The sequence below is a fragment of the Pocillopora damicornis genome, chromosome 2 (assembly GCF_964200805.1).
Source record: "Pocillopora damicornis chromosome 2, jaPocDami1.2, whole genome shotgun sequence".
NCBI lineage: Eukaryota > Metazoa > Cnidaria > Anthozoa > Scleractinia > Pocilloporidae > Pocillopora > Pocillopora damicornis.
In genome coordinates, this window is record NC_142671.1 from 16,510,617 (window position 1) to 16,530,843 (window position 20,227).

At 35.0% G+C, this 20,227-nt stretch overlaps 3 protein-coding genes across 3 annotated transcripts; all 3 read right to left on the reverse strand.

Moving 5' to 3' along the window:
* Nucleotides 1-126: 126 nt before the first annotated feature.
* On the reverse strand, nucleotides 127-8,522 carry LOC113676404 (isobutyryl-CoA dehydrogenase, mitochondrial). The gene is made up of 15 exons (XM_027193058.2): nucleotides 7,735-8,522; nucleotides 7,182-7,282; nucleotides 6,960-7,011; nucleotides 5,877-5,994; nucleotides 5,699-5,777; nucleotides 5,315-5,345; nucleotides 4,754-4,830; nucleotides 3,577-3,640; nucleotides 3,039-3,112; nucleotides 2,427-2,513; nucleotides 2,191-2,239; nucleotides 1,560-1,657; nucleotides 1,135-1,287; nucleotides 926-1,028; nucleotides 127-581 (listed from the first exon to the last, which is right to left on the reverse strand). Exons 1-15 carry the CDS (start codon nucleotides 7,877-7,879, stop codon nucleotides 526-528), a joined length of 1,287 nt encoding a protein of 428 aa, XP_027048859.2. The 5' UTR covers nucleotides 7,880-8,522; the 3' UTR covers nucleotides 127-525.
* A 515-nt stretch (nucleotides 8,523-9,037) lies between these two features.
* On the reverse strand, nucleotides 9,038-12,664 carry LOC113676403 (serine/threonine/tyrosine-interacting-like protein 1). Its single transcript, XM_027193057.2, has one exon. It carries the CDS (start codon nucleotides 11,235-11,237, stop codon nucleotides 9,777-9,779), a length of 1,461 nt encoding a protein of 486 aa, XP_027048858.2. The 5' UTR covers nucleotides 11,238-12,664; the 3' UTR covers nucleotides 9,038-9,776.
* Nucleotides 12,665-13,112: 448 nt separating this feature from the next.
* On the reverse strand, nucleotides 13,113-20,176 carry LOC113676394 (germ cell-less protein-like 1). Its single transcript, XM_027193049.2, has 9 exons — nucleotides 19,940-20,176; nucleotides 19,363-19,448; nucleotides 18,698-18,735; nucleotides 18,281-18,377; nucleotides 18,094-18,191; nucleotides 17,067-17,245; nucleotides 16,081-16,388; nucleotides 15,024-15,160; nucleotides 13,113-13,861 (listed from the first exon to the last, which is right to left on the reverse strand). The coding sequence occupies exons 1-9, from the start codon at nucleotides 20,044-20,046 to the stop codon at nucleotides 13,499-13,501; spliced, it is 1,413 nt and encodes a 470-aa protein (XP_027048850.2). The 5' UTR covers nucleotides 20,047-20,176; the 3' UTR covers nucleotides 13,113-13,498.
* Nucleotides 20,177-20,227: the final 51 nt, after the last annotated feature.

Below are 20,227 nucleotides of genomic sequence, written 5' to 3' on the forward strand. Positions count from 1 at the left end.
AATACTGAAGAGTTTCTTTATTAATGAATCAATTCTTTCTTTCAGAAATTTTGGCTTTTGAGATTCCCCCTGCCTAAAAGTTTTTCACCCTTCTGGGTGATTATGGACATAAGAATAGAAAGAGAGTAAACCAGAATTAATATTTATTTAATGACCTTTACTGCAGCCCTGCATGTCAATGACAACAACCTCTAGTCATCCCATCAAAATACATTCTTATGCAGATTAGTAAATACTGTAATTTTAGTAGGTAAGTGTGATTATTAAATAAAGATAAACTTAAATATGCATGTGGCTTGATGAGATTTAATTTTTAATAAATATAATAATTAATAATTTTCAAATGGGATCCATTCATTTTGAAAATACACCCTAAAATACACCATATAAATGTGAAAAAAGATTGCTACATGTTGAGTTCTTAAAAATTGTCATTTGTAGAACCCAGTGTAATAGAAGAAGATTGCAAATTTAAAATTTGTTATGAATCATTCAATATTTAGGAAGGAGAGTAAAAAACATCTGTCAGCTGCTTTGCAAAAGATTTCTGGAAATTATTAATCGCATCACTTCATTGGTTCCTAGAAGAAAAAGGACCAAAGCATTCTATTATCAACAACTTCAAATTCTAACAACTGCTTTTTATCAAAAAAATCAAATATTACATTAAACAGCCTATATCAGTACTGTAGAAATAAATGAAAGAATAATGATGTTTACACAACTTTACAATCAAAAAATTCCCATCCATATTTATACTTATTCCAAATTATCATCATCTTTTAAATAATTCCTGACAAAAAGGTTGTTAGACACACTGATAAAGATATAATCTTGTGATTTTAATGATCAATCACTTGGTAATTGATAAAAATAATTTTTGTACCAGCATTCACTTGCTACTGCCCTGCTTCTTTTGACCTACCTTCTAGAATCTGATGAACTCTACAGTCTCTCATGTACTGTTGAACAGGGTAGTCCTTAAGGTAACCATACCCTCCGTGAATCTGGAGAGCTTCATTACAAATCTGAAAAATCAAATAAACCAACCCAAAGAACATCAGTTAGAATAAATAAGATTTGTGAATTCTATCTACAGAACAGCTCCACAGTAGCTGTGGCTGTGATACACACCTGAAAGCAATGATCTGTAGCAAATAATTTTGCCATGGAACACAGAGTGGGAGCCTCTGGTGACTTATTGTCCAAAGCACGAGCAGCCTGACGTACAGTTAAACGTGAAGTTACCAGTGAGGTTGCCATGTCTGCTAATTTGAACTGAGTATTCTGGATAAAAAATGTGTTCCAAGAAGAAAAAATTATATTTATTTAACTATTAGTTAATTCAAATTTCTATTTCTTCAGCAATTACATGCATTGGAAATGGTTATCTGTTTGTATATAATAAGGGTGTTTACTATAATTTTATCTACAGTGAGTAATTTACAACATGATTTTGCTTGAATCCCTAATAAACTTCATGATAGAGGGGCAATTAAATTAAGTTGATTTTATTAGAATAACAAGACGGATTGAAGTAATTTTTTAATTTTTTGCACCTGATTTTCAGCAAGTGGTCTGTCAAACTGTTTCCGTACTTTGGCATGTTCAACTGCTTGTACAATGGATGCTTGAGCTGCTCCTAGTGAGCATGATGCTAAAAAGAATGAAATTTTACATTATTACCTTGTAAAGTTAACTTGAAAATACTGAATTCTAATCACTCACCAACCAGTCATAAAACTAAATACAATATCACAGCACTATAGCAGCAAATGGTGTATAGATCAAACATATTGTAACGGTTACAATAGAAATATTTAAGGGAATGATAAAAGACATGGAAGGAAATAGATGGAAAATATCGGTTAACATTTATAAAAATCCTGAACCAACATTCTCAAATTTTACTTCAATTTGAACTGAAAAGTCCACTTTAATTGCATATAAATCAATTTCAATTGTTACAATCATGTAGGTATGGCAGTAGACTGCTAGTAAAGATACTGATCCTAACGACCATAAATTTAGAGGTTATAATCCATCACCATAGCAAAGGAATTTCCCTGTCTAATGAGAATCTATTGATTGTCTTAAGTTAAGATGGAGTTACTACTAAATTAATTAGACATATATTATGTATCTGACTAGTTTATCAATCAATTACCAATTATTCTGAATGATACAAACCAATATTGATGCGACCCCCATTTAGTCCATGCATGGCAATACTAAATCCCTATGTTGTAAATATCAAGACATACATCAAGTTATAAGGACTTTATCACATAAAAAATAAAAACACAGTCATGATCTGGCATAGACAGTGGTTTTATTTTAAATCTGAAGTTCTTTTGTCATTTCAAGACCAAATTTGCTTCAGAAATGCAAGGAATCAATCAACAATCACAAATTCTCTATATTACCTGTCCTTCATATCCAACTATGTTAGAAACTGGAACTCTACAGTCCTCAAAGATTACTGCTCTTGTTGGCTGGGAATTCCATCCAACCTAACACACATATTTCAAAATTTAATACTTCCAGTGCTGATAACCATGGTTATTACTAGAACCAAAATTAATGAAGTGTAATTCCAGTTTGAAAAATAGATTGTGAGCAGCACGCCCACAACTTCCTTCGACTACTTTGAAACAAGTAAAGTTTATTCATCGTGATCCCCATTTCTACACACGCAAGGCGCAAGTCACTCAGGCCATTCACTTAAGACTTCACCCTCACAATATCAACAGGGAGAGCAGAACTGAAATCTCAGAAATCTGGATGCTGACAATCAAAAAACACAACAGCTGGAGAGCGATGCAGCAACGGACCACAGAGGGAACCTGATCTGAAAGATGCACCAATCACGGTTGTGGAATTCCATCCAATCACAGCTGATTGAACAGTTTCATTCATTTGCTTTAGTTTATTAGGGACCCTGTCCCACAGAAAAAGTCCAAGGTTAATTTTAATTGAAACAGATGCACTTCTCTCTGGTTTAAAAATCAACCATTAATAGACATTGACAAACATACTTTCCTTTCTTTCTTGCCAAAACTCAATCCTGGTGTTCCTTTCTCAACAATGACTGATGAAATTCCTTTAGGACCTACAAATTTACCACAATTTTCCAAAATGTAAAAAAAATTAAATTAGCTCAAAGGTGGGATCATTTAGCAATTATGTAATACTACAAATAAATGTATTAACTGAATAAAGTGGTATACAGTAATTTTACATAATTTTTCTATAAAGATTATTGTACAAAATATTTACTAGAGACTACTGACAATGAGTGTTTGTAATTTACTCTACAAGGGTTAGTGTATAAACAGTCATTTCACTATTTAACTCTTTATATTAACATATGACTTCTCCCAATAATATCCATTAGCTATATCCTGTAAACAGGTAATGAGAAAACTAAAACGTTTCACATTCAAGTTAATATCTTGATCTAACATCAAATTCTTATCACTAATTTACAAGGAAATGAGTTGTAACTAGTGGGGAGGATTATTAACTAGAGCTTGGGAGTTTCAGGGTTAACTAACATATCTCTTTGTAATGCACCTTGTTCTCCAGTTCTGACCATGACTATGTAGACATCATTATCTCCTCCACCACTGATGAATGCCTGAGATGACATAAACAATTTAGTCACAGGGTCATAAGTCAGTAAGGCACTGATTTCAGGAAAAGAAATTCTTAATTTATGCACAACATGAAAACCCTGATGAGCAAATTTATATACATGAAAAGACTGATGATTGAGTAAATATAGTTTGACACATCTAATTTGGGTCTACCCAAGATTTAAGTTTAAGCAGACTGTTACACAGTCAATCTGTGGAGCAATTTCAATTTAAAAAATCATATCACTTTTCATGTGCTAAATGTGATGCATTTATTAGTATTATTATTATCTATTATTTTCCAAAGCAGAAGTGAAAAGTACTTGCTATTCACTTCTGAACAAGCCAATCAGTGCACTCAGAAAGCAATATTCACTTGTATTGTATATACTAAGCTCTAATTTTAAATTTACACAATTACCCTGTTTCACTGAAGTATGTTAAGTTTTGAAATAAAGATTGAAATCTGAATGAAACATCAAATTTAGCTAAGCCCTTTTAAGGCTACAAAAAGCCCAAAAGCCAGGTACCAAGTGTGAATTCAAATTTGTCCCTTGTTTGGAAATATAAAGATTAATTTCAAGCTTACTTTAAAGAAACCAGTATAATTAAACTTGCACAGTAAGAGTAATTTTCAAATGTGTTTTGAAAGCCATCCATTTCATGCCACTTTTTGAACCCATCAAAAACAAGCCATAACCAAATTCACCTAATATTGGTCTCTACCATTCATCTGCTCTTGAGGGATTTTGTTTAGTCTTGCTTTGAGTTTGTAGTGACTTTTTGTTATACTTTCCCTTGCTCTAACTGCCCGTTTGTGATTACAAAAACCCTTTACACGACAGCATTTATTTAGTATAAATTTCTAGTCTTCATACTGTTCTCTTTAAATTTCCTATCATGTTGGTACTGAAAAGGAGAATTTGCATGACAATCAAGAGCTCTTGATCTTCTCACATTTCATTCAAGGGTGATACAGTAAGGAGGAATCAGAAGCCAGTAATCCTTAAGGCTTAAATAGTAAGTTGGTTTCTATTTTACTACACACAACCAAAATGTGCTTTCCCAATTTAAGTCTCAGAATCAGAGGAGTTAATTTTCATCTCTGTCATCACCTTTGACCCATTCAGAATGTAGTGGTCTCCATCTCTTTTGGCTGTTGTTGACAATGAGGCAGCATCACTTCCACTTCCTGTCATGGACATTAAGAATAAAAAATCATATCAAAAAATACTAAATTTCAACCTCTAATTGGCTTTATCGACTATCTAAATTGATATAAATTTTTTTTTCTATAAGGGTGAGTATCTTTTAAAAGAATAATGAGTTATTCCTGAACCCTTCAACCCCCGGAAGCATGTTATTTCTACTCACAGAATCATGGGTATCAAGATCATAAGAATAATGAAAATGATTCTTAATTAAAGAAGCTCTTGATTGATTGACAATAATTATTCTCCTCATTAACACCACAGGAAATATCCAGAGAATGGTGTGGAGAATATGCACAATGATGTTAGAGTGTAAAGAGTTATTCTACATACAACTATCAAATAAAAACAGTTCAGGTCATATTCTTAAATTATACCAACACACTATGATAACTCAAAGTCTAAATGAACTTGGTCATAATGACTGATGATCAAAAATTAAATTTGTTTACTGAGAATACTAACCAGGTTCTGTTAAGCAATAAGATCCAAATTTCTGAAAACAGGTAGAGACAGTGTTAAGAAAAATAATTTAAAACATTTATTGCAAGAAATGTTTTAGCTATAATCCTAATAAGTTTTTGTAATAAGTTTTGCCATGTATGGCACCCACCAATGTATCCAAAAAGGTGCAAAAAATATCACCTCATAATGGTAAAGTATCAGCATAAGTGGTCATGTTCAAAAACACTTTCAATTTTGTCTCATGTCCAACACTCTGGCTCTGATGCATTAGTTCACAAATTATTTATTAATGACTACAACAAAAAAAATTAAGCCCCTTACACAAGGCAGTAATAAGAAGACTAAATTATCAAGAAAATTTAGGAAAAAAATTTCCTACTTAACCTGCATGGAAGCTAATTCAGGAACAAATCTTTCTCTGAGTTCTTCTGAACCAAACTCATCAATCATCCAAGCAACCATACTAAGTGGAAAAAAAATATGTTATGATGTCTTGTGAACTGTTAGTGATTTTAGGGAAAAAAAACCCGAATATACTTTGGAAGAATTTCAATAATCTCACTTGTGGATGCTGAGATAGGCTGTTGTGCTGACACATCCAGTGGAAAGAGCCTCAAATATTACAGATGCTTCTAATCTGGACAATCCACTGCCTCCATGATCTTCCTTTGCATAAATAGCTGAGAGAAGAAAATTATGAAACAATAGAGATCAAAAGGATGTGCTGACACATCCAGTGGAAAGAGCCTCAAATATTACAGATGCTTCTAATCTGGACATTCCACTGCCTCCATAATCTTCTTTTGCATCAATAGCTCAGAGAAGAAAATTACCAATCAAAAGATTTCCAAAGTAGCTTTATACACAGCGTAAAATGATGTGTAATTAATATATACCTTAATGAAGAAATGGACAAATTGAACAGGTTCTCATTACATTCACAACCAATTCACATAAGTCTTGCATTTTTCCAATTTGAAAACTCATACAAAAGAATCACACATTCAAAGAATGTAAATTAGCAATTTTTTATTTTTCTTTTTTCATTTAAAAGGTTAAGAAGAAACTTATTCTCTTGGGTGTTGCTTAAAACTTAGACAACTGATTACAATAAAATCTGTCATTAAAATTGATAATCTCAGTTTAGATTTAGTGGTCAAAGACTAGTAGACAATTGACTGAATTAACCATTTCACTTCCAAGATCTCACTGGTGATTCTCCTTACTGCATCTCATATAGTTCTTATGATTCTAGTTTGAAGAATTTGTTATTGGATCAACTAATAATATCCTTATTTGTATTTTTCTTTTTTCTTGTTTCTTGTCAGCTTGATAATGTATTAATATTGTAAGGAGAAATTCTGCTTTGGTCACTCATGGGAGTTTAAGGATTAGGACCAGAGTTTAAAATAACACCTACATTGGATAAAGATACCCTAAAAAGGAAACTGGAAAGACCACACACCAATGTGTAATCCACAGTCATGAGATTTGTTTAACTTTTGAGTATTCAGTATTTTGGATCGCAGGTAAGAGACATTGTCAGTTCATAAAGAACTAGATAAAACAGAGAAATTAACTACCTGCAGTCCTGCTTATCATATCAGTTGCAAATTAGAGATTAGCTCCGTCAAAGTTTCCTTACCTCCAAATCCCAGTCCAGCCAGTCTCTTTAATACATCCACAGGAAATGTTTCCTGAGAAATACAACGCCACATTTATCGTTGAGGTTAAAGTTTACATGACTAAAAGGCAAATGATTACTGTTAGGTTAAAAACTGAAAATAAATCTGATAATCTACCATAATGATCGAAAAACTATACAATTTTTCTAAAAAAAAAATTAGAATCCTTTTTTTTCACAAACCTCCTGGTCCCACTTTTGCATTTCAGGAGCAAGTTTATTCTTAGCAAACTCTAGGGCAACTCTTTGAAATTCCCTTTGATCATCTGTAAGTCCAAGTGATGCTGAAAGGAAACAAATTTGAAACATATAATTGTCAGTAATTAATGAATTCTCTCGGGTCAAGTATTTCTTGACCATATCCCTCCATGATCTCTTAAACACAATCCGCTGTGCTCCACCTTTCCCTCACTTTCTCTTCGCGTCGACAGCTTTTGACTGATTTTCTGAACATTTATTTACATACTTAGTCAGACTCTGTATTACGTAAGACTCATATCACTACAAATTCAATTTCTAAATTCGAACTAGTAAGCAATAGATACAAATTTACTACCATCTATCAAAAATAACGATTTTCTTGAGAAAGAGCTTCAATAAAAGCTGTGTTTAAGTTTTCAGACTTACATTTATGTATTATTATTATAATTATTAGCAAAATCACTTGGTAAGTGCACGTGCCAGTACATCACACTAATCGATCACCGATTTTCCAACGCATAACAAAAACACTTACGATCTACTATCGTTGTCATACATCGGTATGTGGTCTTTCCTGTCTGACCCACCCATTTTTGAGTGGTAACTCTGGGAAGATTCCGAATTCCAAGGCAAAACAATGAGGCAAAATTCCGTGATCCTCTAATAAAATTGTTCGCCATATTTGGCTTAGGAACCTGGCGATCTCATCTTACAGGTACCATATCCCACTCACAACTTTTCAAGCATGAGAGAGTCCTACTTTCAGCATGACAAGAGGGGTCCGGCTATTCCAGAATGATCTCTAAAATTTGCAAAGAATTCGACTATGGATTTCTGCCATTATTTTAATCAGACATCTGTAACCTGACTAAGCAGACAAATAATAACAATGGTAATAATGCCTAGATTGCAAATCAGAAGGAATATTTTCTCCAACAAGCAGATAAACACTGTTCAAGCCATTAAAAGACACACACAGCCAAGGTAATGCATATTCACGGAAAAAAACAAAACAGAAAGGCTATTCACTCTCTTGTGCCTGTAACTCAAAGATTTAAGGGGGGTTACTTGATACCCCTTTATCACAAAAAAAACATTTGGCCTTTTCATGCATCACAAATAATATCCAAAATCCTTCCATGTTCATGCAAAATTTGAGCCAATCACATTGAATAAATATCTTACTTTTTGTAGGCTTTGTCTTATGTGACAAAAGATGACATAATATCTTATCTCATTTGTTCAAGAACCATTTGGTGCCCTGTTTGTTGACTTTTAGTGATCCATAGGAAGTCCATCCCCCATCAAAACCCTGGTCAAAACCTAACCGCAGCCACTTGAGAACAATACATACATTTTCAAAACAACAAAATAGCTGGAAATCCATCACCTAAAACAAAATGGTTCACAAATCACATTTAATTCAGCTCTTAATTCACAGGCCACTTTTAAATAAAAAATTTTGTCAATGTGGACATAAAAATATCTTACCATCTTTCGTCACGATTCTCAATTAAAACAAAAAAACAAATCATGATTCACAAGGCAAAGAAATTGCCCAATTACAATTCATATAAAAAGTATAGGGGACCCTCTTAAAGAATAACTCCACACAAAGCCTACCAGGAGAAGTTATGTTCATTACCAAAGTAATAAACAAAAATTCATCTCCAAAACATTTCCACATGCATTCAGTAGTTTTTAAAGCATCACTTGTTATAAATATATTCATTTTTACAGATATCTAGTTTCTTTTTACATTGTGATTAAAAATTGGTTTTGGTTTGCAATGCTACAGTAACATGAATTTTAAGGTAACACTGTGACAGCAGTATGCATGATATACAATACAATGCAATACAATAGCTTTATTTGAAATGCAAAATAATGGACCAAATAGACTAAAAAGACTATCTGGTATTACACCATCTGCATATATATAGTAAAAAATCTGTATAATAAAATTATAATAAATACATAAAAAAAGGACTACAAATGTCATGATACAAAATAGTAAAAATAAGAAATTATAAGAATAAATAAATTATAACATAGTCCTTAAAGTATACATAACATATTTTTTTATGAACATTGTATTAATTAATTAAAATTAATTAAAATAAAATTTGAATTACATTTTTCAAATCCAAATGCAACATTCAAATCACAACATATTAAATAAGCTGATCACAAAACAGCCACAGTAGTTAGAAAACCAAGATGTGGTTTTTGGCTGCTTGGCATAAAATATACAAACCAAATAATAAATACAGCAATGCACTGTACAAATAGGACACTGTATTGCTCTCAAGAAGAAAATATGCAAGCAACAATTATTTCGAGTCATTTTTTTTGGGTTGCTGTGTGAACAAGTATCTTAAAATTTATTTTAAATAGATGCAAATCAATCTTATCTAGTTTTCTATCTACTTTGATTCATATACACACCCCATCCCAATTTATAAATGCCAACTTTGTAGCAAGCAGGCCATCTTGGAAATGTACACATGAAACATACTTCTTCCATGGGTCTCCTAAATAAAGAACAAATTTTCCAAGAATAGCACATTGTTGCTGCTAAAACCACAAATCATCAGGATCTGTTTCTTTATGTCCTAAGACACTTTTCTCCCAGTCACCAAGTTGCCGTAAAAATCCACGATTCGGCTGAATACAGTGTCTTCTATCCTTGACAAAGTCATAAGCCATTTTAAGGCTCCATTCTCTTGACTTCATCAGATATGCAATGACAACCGTTGAGCTGCGGCTTACACCAAGATTACAATGCACAAGAATGCACCCACCAGTTGACAAGGCATCATCTATGAAATGATACGCCTTTGTAAAATAAAGTTTTAAATCACTAGAAGGACTGTCATCAAGCTTAATATTCAGATACTGAATGTGATCAGTGAAAGGTGAGGGGTGCTCACTACCAATGTTTACAACATGTGTGAGCTTGAGGTCCAATAATATCTTCTCATTAGTAGCTTGCACTCCTCGGCCTAAATAGAGCTGGTTTTCCAAAATGAGGGATGGATATGGTGTGATTTCCTTATGGTCATGCCGAATAGTAAGTTCCTTTGCTGTGCACATGAAGGGCCAAGTTTGATTAAAACAATCATAACCTGAAGCTAGCAACATAGGCTCTACCAACTCATAATTCATGAGCTCTCTCATGAGTTTTATTTCAGGTAGATCTCCACTTTTAGTGTCTAAAACAGGGTTTCCGTACACAATTAGGTGAGTATACTCGCTAAGACTGTTGGCAATGGCTTGTTCGCCACTACTGGCCATGTACCCATACCCAAATGTGGAAGAAGTGAGCAAGTCATTGTACAGAGATGCTGCACAGTGCGCCAATATTATATGACCTCGTTCGTATTCAGATCGAGGTCTAGCGTCTACGAGAAGCATATAAGAGGGATCGAAAATGCTACAGTTTAGACCTCCATCCCAGAAATAGTTATACAGTTCATTTACAGAGATTAAATGTGATGTATCAATGCTCCCGCTTGTCTGCCCCGGAAGCAGACCTGGAGATTGCGGGACTACACTGGAATTCGAGTCCTCCAGATCTTGTTTTTCTTCCCCAAAGACATGTGAACCATTCAATACCACGCTATTGCATTTCTTTTCACTCAAGTAGCCATTCGAATTCGCTCCATTTGAGTTCTTCCCTTTGTTGTTCTTTTTCAGACCTGACACAACAGCGTTTTGCTTGCCACTGTGTTTCCCTTCTAGGGGGCTTAACTCCCCCGTTGGTTTGGAAATTGCTTTGCTGTCCACCAATGTCTGTGCCTTAATATCGTCTTGAGAATTAGTTCTCTTTGACACATGCGAAATCCAAAATATCTTACTATCTTTCCTTTCCATATCGAGAGTTTCTTGACCTGTCCTTTCGGCTTGCCCCGGCTGTTCATCTTTCTTTTTACCTTTGACAGCTTTGGGGGTCTTTTTGGGCCGATCGATCGAACCATCCATTTCAACTTTTTTCTTGGACTTCTGCTTTGGACTTCGCGAAAGAGATCCACCCATTAGTGAGGCTTAAAATACAATCTTTACAACTTTAAAAAGTTTGTAACAAGAATTCAACTTGCGCAATGACAACTTACATCGAAAGTCTTTTGTTTACTTTGTGACTAAGAGCAAATAATTCACAATGTACAAACAATGTTGACTGAGAGGTCCTGGTAACTGCGTCCACGAGACACAACAGTTAGCCTACACAACCAAGGATCCTTACAAAGTGGAAATTTGCTACAAGCTATGATTCCCGGAGAAAAGCTCCACAAGCTAGAAGAATAAATCGGTCAGTACACCATAAGAGCGGAGTGAAGCCTGCCAAATAGTAATAAAAACAACTAGGGAAAGTGAGAAATAAAAAATGTGCGTGGTGAACTCTGCGAAATCTCCTCTACGTTTGTGAATAACTTAATGCGTCGTTTTGGTCTAAAAGCTCAAAAGTAATTTGAAATTTTGACGCTATAGCTGTACTGTGTATATGTTATAGTCGATGTACGTTGTCGATGAATAATTCGAATGCGTGACACGACACTTATCTGACCGGAAATGCACATGGAAAGTGACGCAGCATGTTTCTATAAGAAAGACCATGTTTGCTAGGAAAATGTAACTGACCCCACAGGCGGCCCAAGCTCCAACTATGATGTGATCATCTTGCGCAATACCAGTCAAAAGAGTTTGTGTGGGAATATTTGCGACCGCCCTAAGGAGTAAACAAAATACGTCAAATTCTCAATAAAAATGCCTCATCTTACTTCCACAACGTATCGCTTGTTATCTGACCGCTTACTTTGATGAAAAGAACCCATTTTAGCGAGTTGTGGATTTCGAGGCTTCTCTTGTGTACGTCAATTTTTACCTCACTCGCAAATCATTAGCATATTTCCATTTCGCAAACTACAGATTTCTATTCTGCAAATCACTAGCATATTTCCATTTTGAAAATTACAGATTTTCACTTCGTTTCGTTTCGTTTCGTAAATTACAGTAGGCCAATAATAGCGCCATTATAAGAAGTGAAGAGCGAGCTAGCCATCTCCCCTCACAACAATAACCAGTTCATCTTCCACGGGAAACTGAAACAATCTTCATAATTTAGCCTTTGAAGATTTTGCCTCTGGACCTTGAACTTGAGGAGTCCCTGTGCTGTTGAACAGCACTATCGTAACATTTGTTTGACTTATAAAAACCAGATTTTTCTGAAATACACGTCGTCAGGGCATCCAATTTCAGAACTTTTTTTTTTAATCCTGAAGCTGTTCTAAACTTCCTTTCCACTTGAAAAGTGTTTCTCGTCCCAGTTCAATAGGTCTTCAAAAGGCAGTACAATGTCAACCAATTCGGCTGAATTCGCAGAGCCCTCAGAGACAAGTCACGCCCGATCTCTACACCAGTCCTGCGAAACCCCCCTGTTTAGTTCGAGTATTCTCATCACCTGTTTGCCTGATAATGTGTGAATATTATGGGGAGAAGTTACATTTTCATTACTCCTTAGATTTGCGCAAAGTTCGAACAAAAAATGTTTTGGGGGAATTTTCGACGAATATGAAGTCTCGAAACGTTTATCTTAAATATCTAGTTACCAAAAAGTAGTGTGCACTTTAAAAGGGGTACAGTAAAGGTGTCATCAGAGATTGATTTGATATAGGTCAAAAACATGATCACAAACTTGTTAACCCTTTAACTCCCGTGAGTGACCAGGAGAGAATTTATCCTTACTATATTGATACAATGTCAAGTGATGAGAATAAAGAAAAATGCATTAGCGACTCAGTGTTGAAAAGTAATAGAACTATTTTGCCAGGTTCAAGAAGTTTCTAGGAAGTTAATCCACATCATACTTTCAATATGATGGAGCACCTGCACTTCCAATTCACTGAAAACAACTGGAAGTCAAGATGTTTATTTTATTACAAGATGCAATATCTCATTTCTTAATAGAATCCATACTCAATTTTTATATGTCCTGGCTTCATCCATTAAATCCATTTTAAATTCAGATCAATAGCCACGTCATTATTATTATAACAGATTTCCTATTTTTCTCCACAATCTCCCAAAATTATAGTTTTCTGTACATGAGAACCATTTTAATACCACCATTATTATTAGTCTAAATGAAGGAAACAGTGTGAAACGATACATATCAATTTCACAAATCTATACCACATGTTCAAAATAATGGTTTTCTCTTCAAATAAGGATATCTTATCTCATTTTCAACTATTTCTTAATCTTCGCAGTATATGATGAATAGTTCCAATTCCATTCCATCACTGGTCTTCTCTTGAATGCCTTTGCGTCATCATCACATGCTCTGTAGAAACTAAGGCCATGTGTACACTGACACTAAGAGGAAAAACCACGGACCGGTCAAGTTGCAAAACTACCTTTTCCTCATCAGGGTCTAGAGTCATATCTAAGAGTCCAGAACATTTATAATAGCTTGTACAACCCTTGACATCAAATGCAGCTGCAGCAACTCGCACCACTAGGTTTCTTTGTTGATGAAGACAAACTGCACCACTGACTGGATGTGTGTACGTGTTGCGCCTCAATGCAAGCTGCTTTGTCTTGGGGCTGTATGTCATAATAATGTCAATACCATATGAGAATCCTGTCCAGCGCCAGCAATACTAACAATTGAAAGGAAAATGTAACTGAACTTTTGGTTCAAAATGCAGCAATAACAGAGATTATGTTTTTTACACTTCCCTTTCCATAACATAAAACATATCAAATGAATATGAAAGCAATCTTTGTAGAGGCTTGATTTTTTTTCCAGGCCTTATTTTCATTACTGCTTAAGTAGTGTTCATTACAGCAAAGATCACTTTCATATTCATTTCTTGATCAGCAGTTCACATAATTATATGATTTTCATCTATTCACAGTCACCATTTCAACACTTCACAGGTTTATTACCAACCAACATAATGACCAGCTCTTAGTTGGCTAATGTTACCTCAGTTGGTAGAGCACTGCACCAGTGTCACAGGTTCAAATCCCCTATAGTCCTGAATTTTTTTTCAGGCTTTCTTTTCACTGCTGCTTGGATAACACTCATTACTATGAAGATGGCTTTCATATTCATTTCTTAATCCACAGTTCACTTAACTAAATTATTTTCATATATTTGCAGTCATTACAACACATATCATGGATAAAAGTATTACCAAGCTATGCTATGGACAAATATATGCTTCAAACAAAGCCTTATTTTGGAGATATTGTTTAGCTACTTGCTCATAGCAAGTAACTTCCCAACTTATTACTTGGACCTCTCTACTATACAAGACCGAAAGGGTGACAGTGGAATATACACCTTGAAAACAAAAATTATTCCTGTATAGCATTCCATTGGTCACCAGTAGGGAGACTTCATATGCAAGACATCAATTCTCCTTGGTATTCTACAATCATCAATACATGTACTGTGCAGATTACTGGTAATACCCTCCCTTCCTAATCAACATTTGCATTCCAAACCATACCTTTTATTTGATACTACAAAACCAAGATGAAATGAGTTTGACATGGTCAATCTTATCTTCAAGCAAAGGAAGGACAGCAACACTACATGTTGTGTTACATGTGCTGGCTGACAAACAAATCAAGAAAGGAGATCTGGAGCTACAGGTCCCCTTTCTGGCTGGACATATTGATTGGATAGTGTATCTAAAACCACTGCAACCCCTGGTATAAGAGAGGTTGCTTGGTGAATAAAAAATTATCCTCTCCAATTGAAATAACTGTAATCTCGACAAATAAGCGCCCAGTGAAAAGGAAATGACATACCGATGAACTCCTTTCCAATATTCGACCACACCTGAGAGCACTTCCACCAAATTCATCAGCTAAAGGTCCTGGGTCCCTACTTTGGGACATTGCTAGCATGGAAGTCCACTGTTTCTTGTAAACTGGATGCATCCAATCTGAAAACAAATACAGTATCAGATAGGGAGAAAACTGTTCAAAAAGATATAAAGTTATTGATCAGGAATCAATCTTTCAAGAAATATGTTACTTATAAAGTTCCTCTCTCTTAGTAATCTACAAACCACAATGAGAGGTCTGTAAATAAAACCAGGCTGTGCAGTGACTTTTTCCTTCTTTTTTCCTTTTTACAATCATGCCATTTGATTGTTGCCCTGAACACTACATCAGGAGGTCTACTTTTAGGCCATAGCCTAATCATACCATTTTATTGATGGGGAAGACACTTTACTCTCAAAGTGCATCTCTCCACCAAGGAGCATGAATGGGTACAGAGTGGGGCTAGCCAAGGATGGACTAGTATTCCATTTTGCAGAGGTAAGAATACTCCAAGTTGCATAGTGTTGTGGAAACTGGGATAAACTCTATTGGGATGAAGCTTGTGTTCAGTTGAGTCTGTGTTCAGACTTCAATATGACAGACTTTTGACTTTTGTCCACATACCAGTTTATCTAGTTGATAAGAAGGTGTTTGAAGTGGACTGTGTCTCATGAAAATATGTCAATTCAAGTTGGCAGTTTCTCTATCTGCTATCCTTGATTTCACCAAGCATCAGAAATACTGCCAGCCAGAATGCCTCTCCTCCTATGTGGGATGCTAGTACATACCAGCCAACCCTCCCTCCCCTCCCCCCCCTCCCCTTTCAAAAGCACATTCACAAGGTTTCTCTATTAGTTCAAAGGTAACAATTTTTTTTCTCGAGTGGGATGAGGCACTGTTAGAGAACATAAAACAATGACCTGGTTACAGCTGAAACCAAGACCCCTTAAAGGCGTGATTTAGAGCTTGCAAACAAGTAGAGCCAACCCCTCGGTCTCTCGAAAATCTAGTTAATAGAAAAATAATTAAACTTTTTTACCTTGAGGAATAATTCTGTCTTTGTCGAGAAGATGAATCGAACGCAGGTCATTAACAACATGGTGAAGTCTTATAGCTCTAAAGGCAGGCACAAATACCCTGCCCTCATCAGAATCCAAAAAACAATTCAAATCAGAGGGTCGCAAAGAAAAGTATGTATTACTCTGTTCTCGTAAGTCTTTCCAGCTCCCCTTGCAGTCAGGGAAAAGTTGGGTATACACCCAAACTTTAAGTAAGTTGTATACATCCACTTCAATTTGCATCACGAATAATCCTTGAGAATTTACAAGTTGAGTCATCAGTTCAATGCTAAAAAAAGAGAAAAAGGTAGATTGCTAAATATTTCTTTGGTTGATTCTTCATCAATACCATCCATTCAGTTTTAGAACATATCCATGACCAACATTTAGTGCATGTTTGAAAAGCCAGAAATTTTCAAGAAATATATACAAGGCTTTTTCGTAATATTCTAATCCCTAGATACCCTCTGGCAGCTTCCTTGAAAATATCAAAATATTATTAAAGGACCCCAGCAGTGAACTAAACTGCTCAGAAGTTTGTGAAAATAACATGACAGGAAGATCAAAATAGTTTCATTGTTTTTTATTTTATGATGTATTGCTACTTCCACACTTTCTTGTTTTATTTTCCATACAACACCACCATTACCCTTGAATCATTAAAATTCAAGGTTATCCTACATCTGCAGCGCAGAGAGATGATTCTTGGCATGCTGATGGCAATTCACTTAATAAAAAAAGAGAAGTTGCTGAATTTCTTTTCGGGCTTCAACACAAGCCTATAAATTAACAGTGTTCGTAAGAGGCTGAAGCATTTTCATGGCAATATTGCATGTGTGTCAAAGACAATTATAATTACTTCAACTTGTTCAAGAGAGCAAGAAAAAAGTGGCAGTATAGATCTGTCAAAAAATGGTGTTTAAAAAATGGTGGATACATTTAGAGCCACTCCATTATATGTTCCTACCTAATATCCTTCAAAAGAGACACTGATGTCTCTGAGGTAAGTCTTCTTTCCAGCCATTCTACACACTTGGTCTGTAATTCTGCCTCACAATATTGTGTGGCTGCAGCATAATAAGCACAAACTGTAGATTTGTTGATCGTTTCTATCATTGCTTCAGAGCACTGTTGACATAAGCCTTCCTACAAACAAAAAATATCATAACATAGCTAGTAAATTTGTCTAATCAAATTCAATTGTGCAAGCATACTTCATATTCCTATTGTGCACACTCATGACATCAGCAAACAAATCCCTTGAGAAAAAATATTTTCCATCAAGTTGAAAATGTTATAAAACAATTGGTTCATGCGTCAGCTGTTCGTTCATTGAGAAATGAAGCACTTGGGAAGTTTGGAGGGTACTCAAAAAGCTAGAGTTGCTCTTGGCTATGCCTCGAGAAACTCTTATACATCTTTTGTGCTCTCCAAACTTCCTGCGTGCTTCATATCTCAATGAATGCAAGATGACGCATGAACCAATTTTTAATTGACCACAGGTGAGTACTATTGCATTATTGCACTGTTTTGTGCTATTACAGTAACAAATGAACAATATCAAAGCCTTAGTTAAAGCTACAAACTAGCAGTAAGGAGAGGAATAGACCTTCACAAATTATCTCTAAGTCAGCACTTATAATAAATCTGATTAACTACTAAAAATAACCCTGTCTAAAATCAAATGTTTTTGAAAATTTCAAGATAGACTTGGAATAATTTCAAGTTAACTTGACTATAAATTCATGTAAGATACAGAGCAAACCTACAAAAATGCAATGTAATAAAGGAAAAAGGGATTCATAGTAGAGAAACTACAATGCAGCAATATTCTTTAGTTGTGATATTTACCATGTTCTTTAACCTATATGTAAGTATAGGTTCTCTTAGGGCTGTAGATAGGATATTTTTAGACTAAATAACACCAACTAGAAAAAAATAAATTTGAAATCAACAAAGCAGCATATGATAGGTTCCTTGATATAAAAACCCACCAGCTGAAGAAGGTTAGCAGCAGCTAAGAGAGGTACCACTGTAGCAGGGGTGATACTCACTTCATCACAATACAATGAACCAAATGCTGTATTCAGAGCTAAATACAAAAGTACAGTTAATTATCATGAAATAATTTTGAGTGTCTAAATTGATAAGTCAGAGAGTTCCCTCAGCCTGACTCCCTACCTTCAATATCAATATTTTCATCTGGAATCTCCAAAGTTACATGGTTTTCATTAGACTCTTTCCATGATCCATTGAACATGCTTTGGAAATATTTAGACTGCAATCCAAATAATAAAAAACATATAAGGAATACATCTCATACCAAACAGAAACTTCCAGAATGGATATTAGGCTTACAAAGACAGTAGGCACAGATATAACCAATTTATACTTCAGTGAGGTAAACATATTGCAATTTATAATTCTATAAATCAAAATTAATAAATTCAAGCATATCAAATTGAAATTAAGTTTATGAAAGGCTTCTCAAACATGCATGTATACAATCTGAATATTCTTCAAGAATCTGTGAATCCATTCAAAAATCATCCCCAATGAAAGACTTCATTTGTAAACTATATTACCACTTATATTTACCTGACACAAGTAGATTCTGTGAAGTTTCCATTCTTTTCCTGTCATTCATGAAATGAAAAAAAAGAGAGAATTTGAATTCTTATCTTATGTGTAAAAAATTCAAGTATGAAATTCCTTATGGTGAATTTCTGTGCACATTGCTTTATTATGAACATCATGTAGGCAGTGTAGCAGAGTGTTTAGGGCACTGAGCTTGTAATCTGGTAGTCCCAGGTACAAGCCCTTCACCCTTCCACCCAACCTGGTGGATTTGTTCTTGGTGTGTGAGAGTTTTCAGCTCACCCCTCTCTTGTGAGGAGGACCGTGCATAAGTTACTTCCATATAATTATGGCTCGACCATGTGCAAGAATTGTGAGAGCAAGAAACTTTTTGTGAGAGGGAGGAAAAACCAGTTGTTTGCAGTAAGATGAAAACGGAGAAAAACACAATGCATTGTCTCATTACAAGTATCTGCAAGTGCACATGTCATAAGACCAACCAATCCACCTCCTGGTAGTTGGGACTTTCAAAACAATTTGTTTATACACAACAATCAATTTGTTCATATTAGCCCTAAAAATTGCAATTGAGGGAGTGGTAATTATGTATATATGCATACACATATTGATCTGAGAATAAAAATACAGCAGACATGAAGTATCATCAGCTGAAATTCATAACTAACCAAGAGCTTCTATTGTCACATCAGTCCCTTCACAATCAAGAAACAGTGTCTGATAAATGTAGTCACATGTGCCTTTCAGCTTTTTCCTAAATAAAAAAAATAATGGTAAAAGAGATGCTCTATTTTAAAATGAATGTGGGAATGCCAAATGATTTAAAACTAGCCGGAGGTGTGTGTGTGTTTTGACTTACACACAATACGATATTATGATTGTCCTTCGACAAAGAAAGTACCCAACAATTAAGTTTAAAATTGTTTACAATAACTTTTATCAGCAGAAATAAAAGACGTCATATGTCTTACACAGTGCTGAACTAACACTGCATGGTTTATAAGTATGGTTCAGTGACGGTACTCTACAAGTTATTTACAAGAACGAGCTTGTAAAGACAAACACCATTGGCATTTCAATTTCGTTTGGATGTATTCGTGAGGCCTGCTCAAGAGACACAGTGGCAGCTATACTTCTCGTTGTCACCCTATGGGCCGAAATTCCTGAATCCTACCTCTACGCTCAAAGTAGTAACATTAAAACCTTACAGTTATTCAGCTTAAGTTAGGGTTATTTACAAAATACCTCTTCACTACATCGACGACCCTATCATCCTCTGTTTGACCACCTTCTTCGTCTTCGCATTCCGAATGTTTTCTTTTCTCGCCTACTGTTGATATCGTAGAGCCCATTTTAAAAGTTTCACAAAGCTTCCAAACTATGATTCTGACATTTAGCTGCTGAATTCAGCTTTACCAGCAGCGTAACCTTGCAACTAGCCTGTGGTCGGCCATAACTGTTTACAAGTCCACAATGCTTTGCGCTAAAAATACGTCTGTTTCAAATCAGAATGGATTTATGGGTAATTTGGCA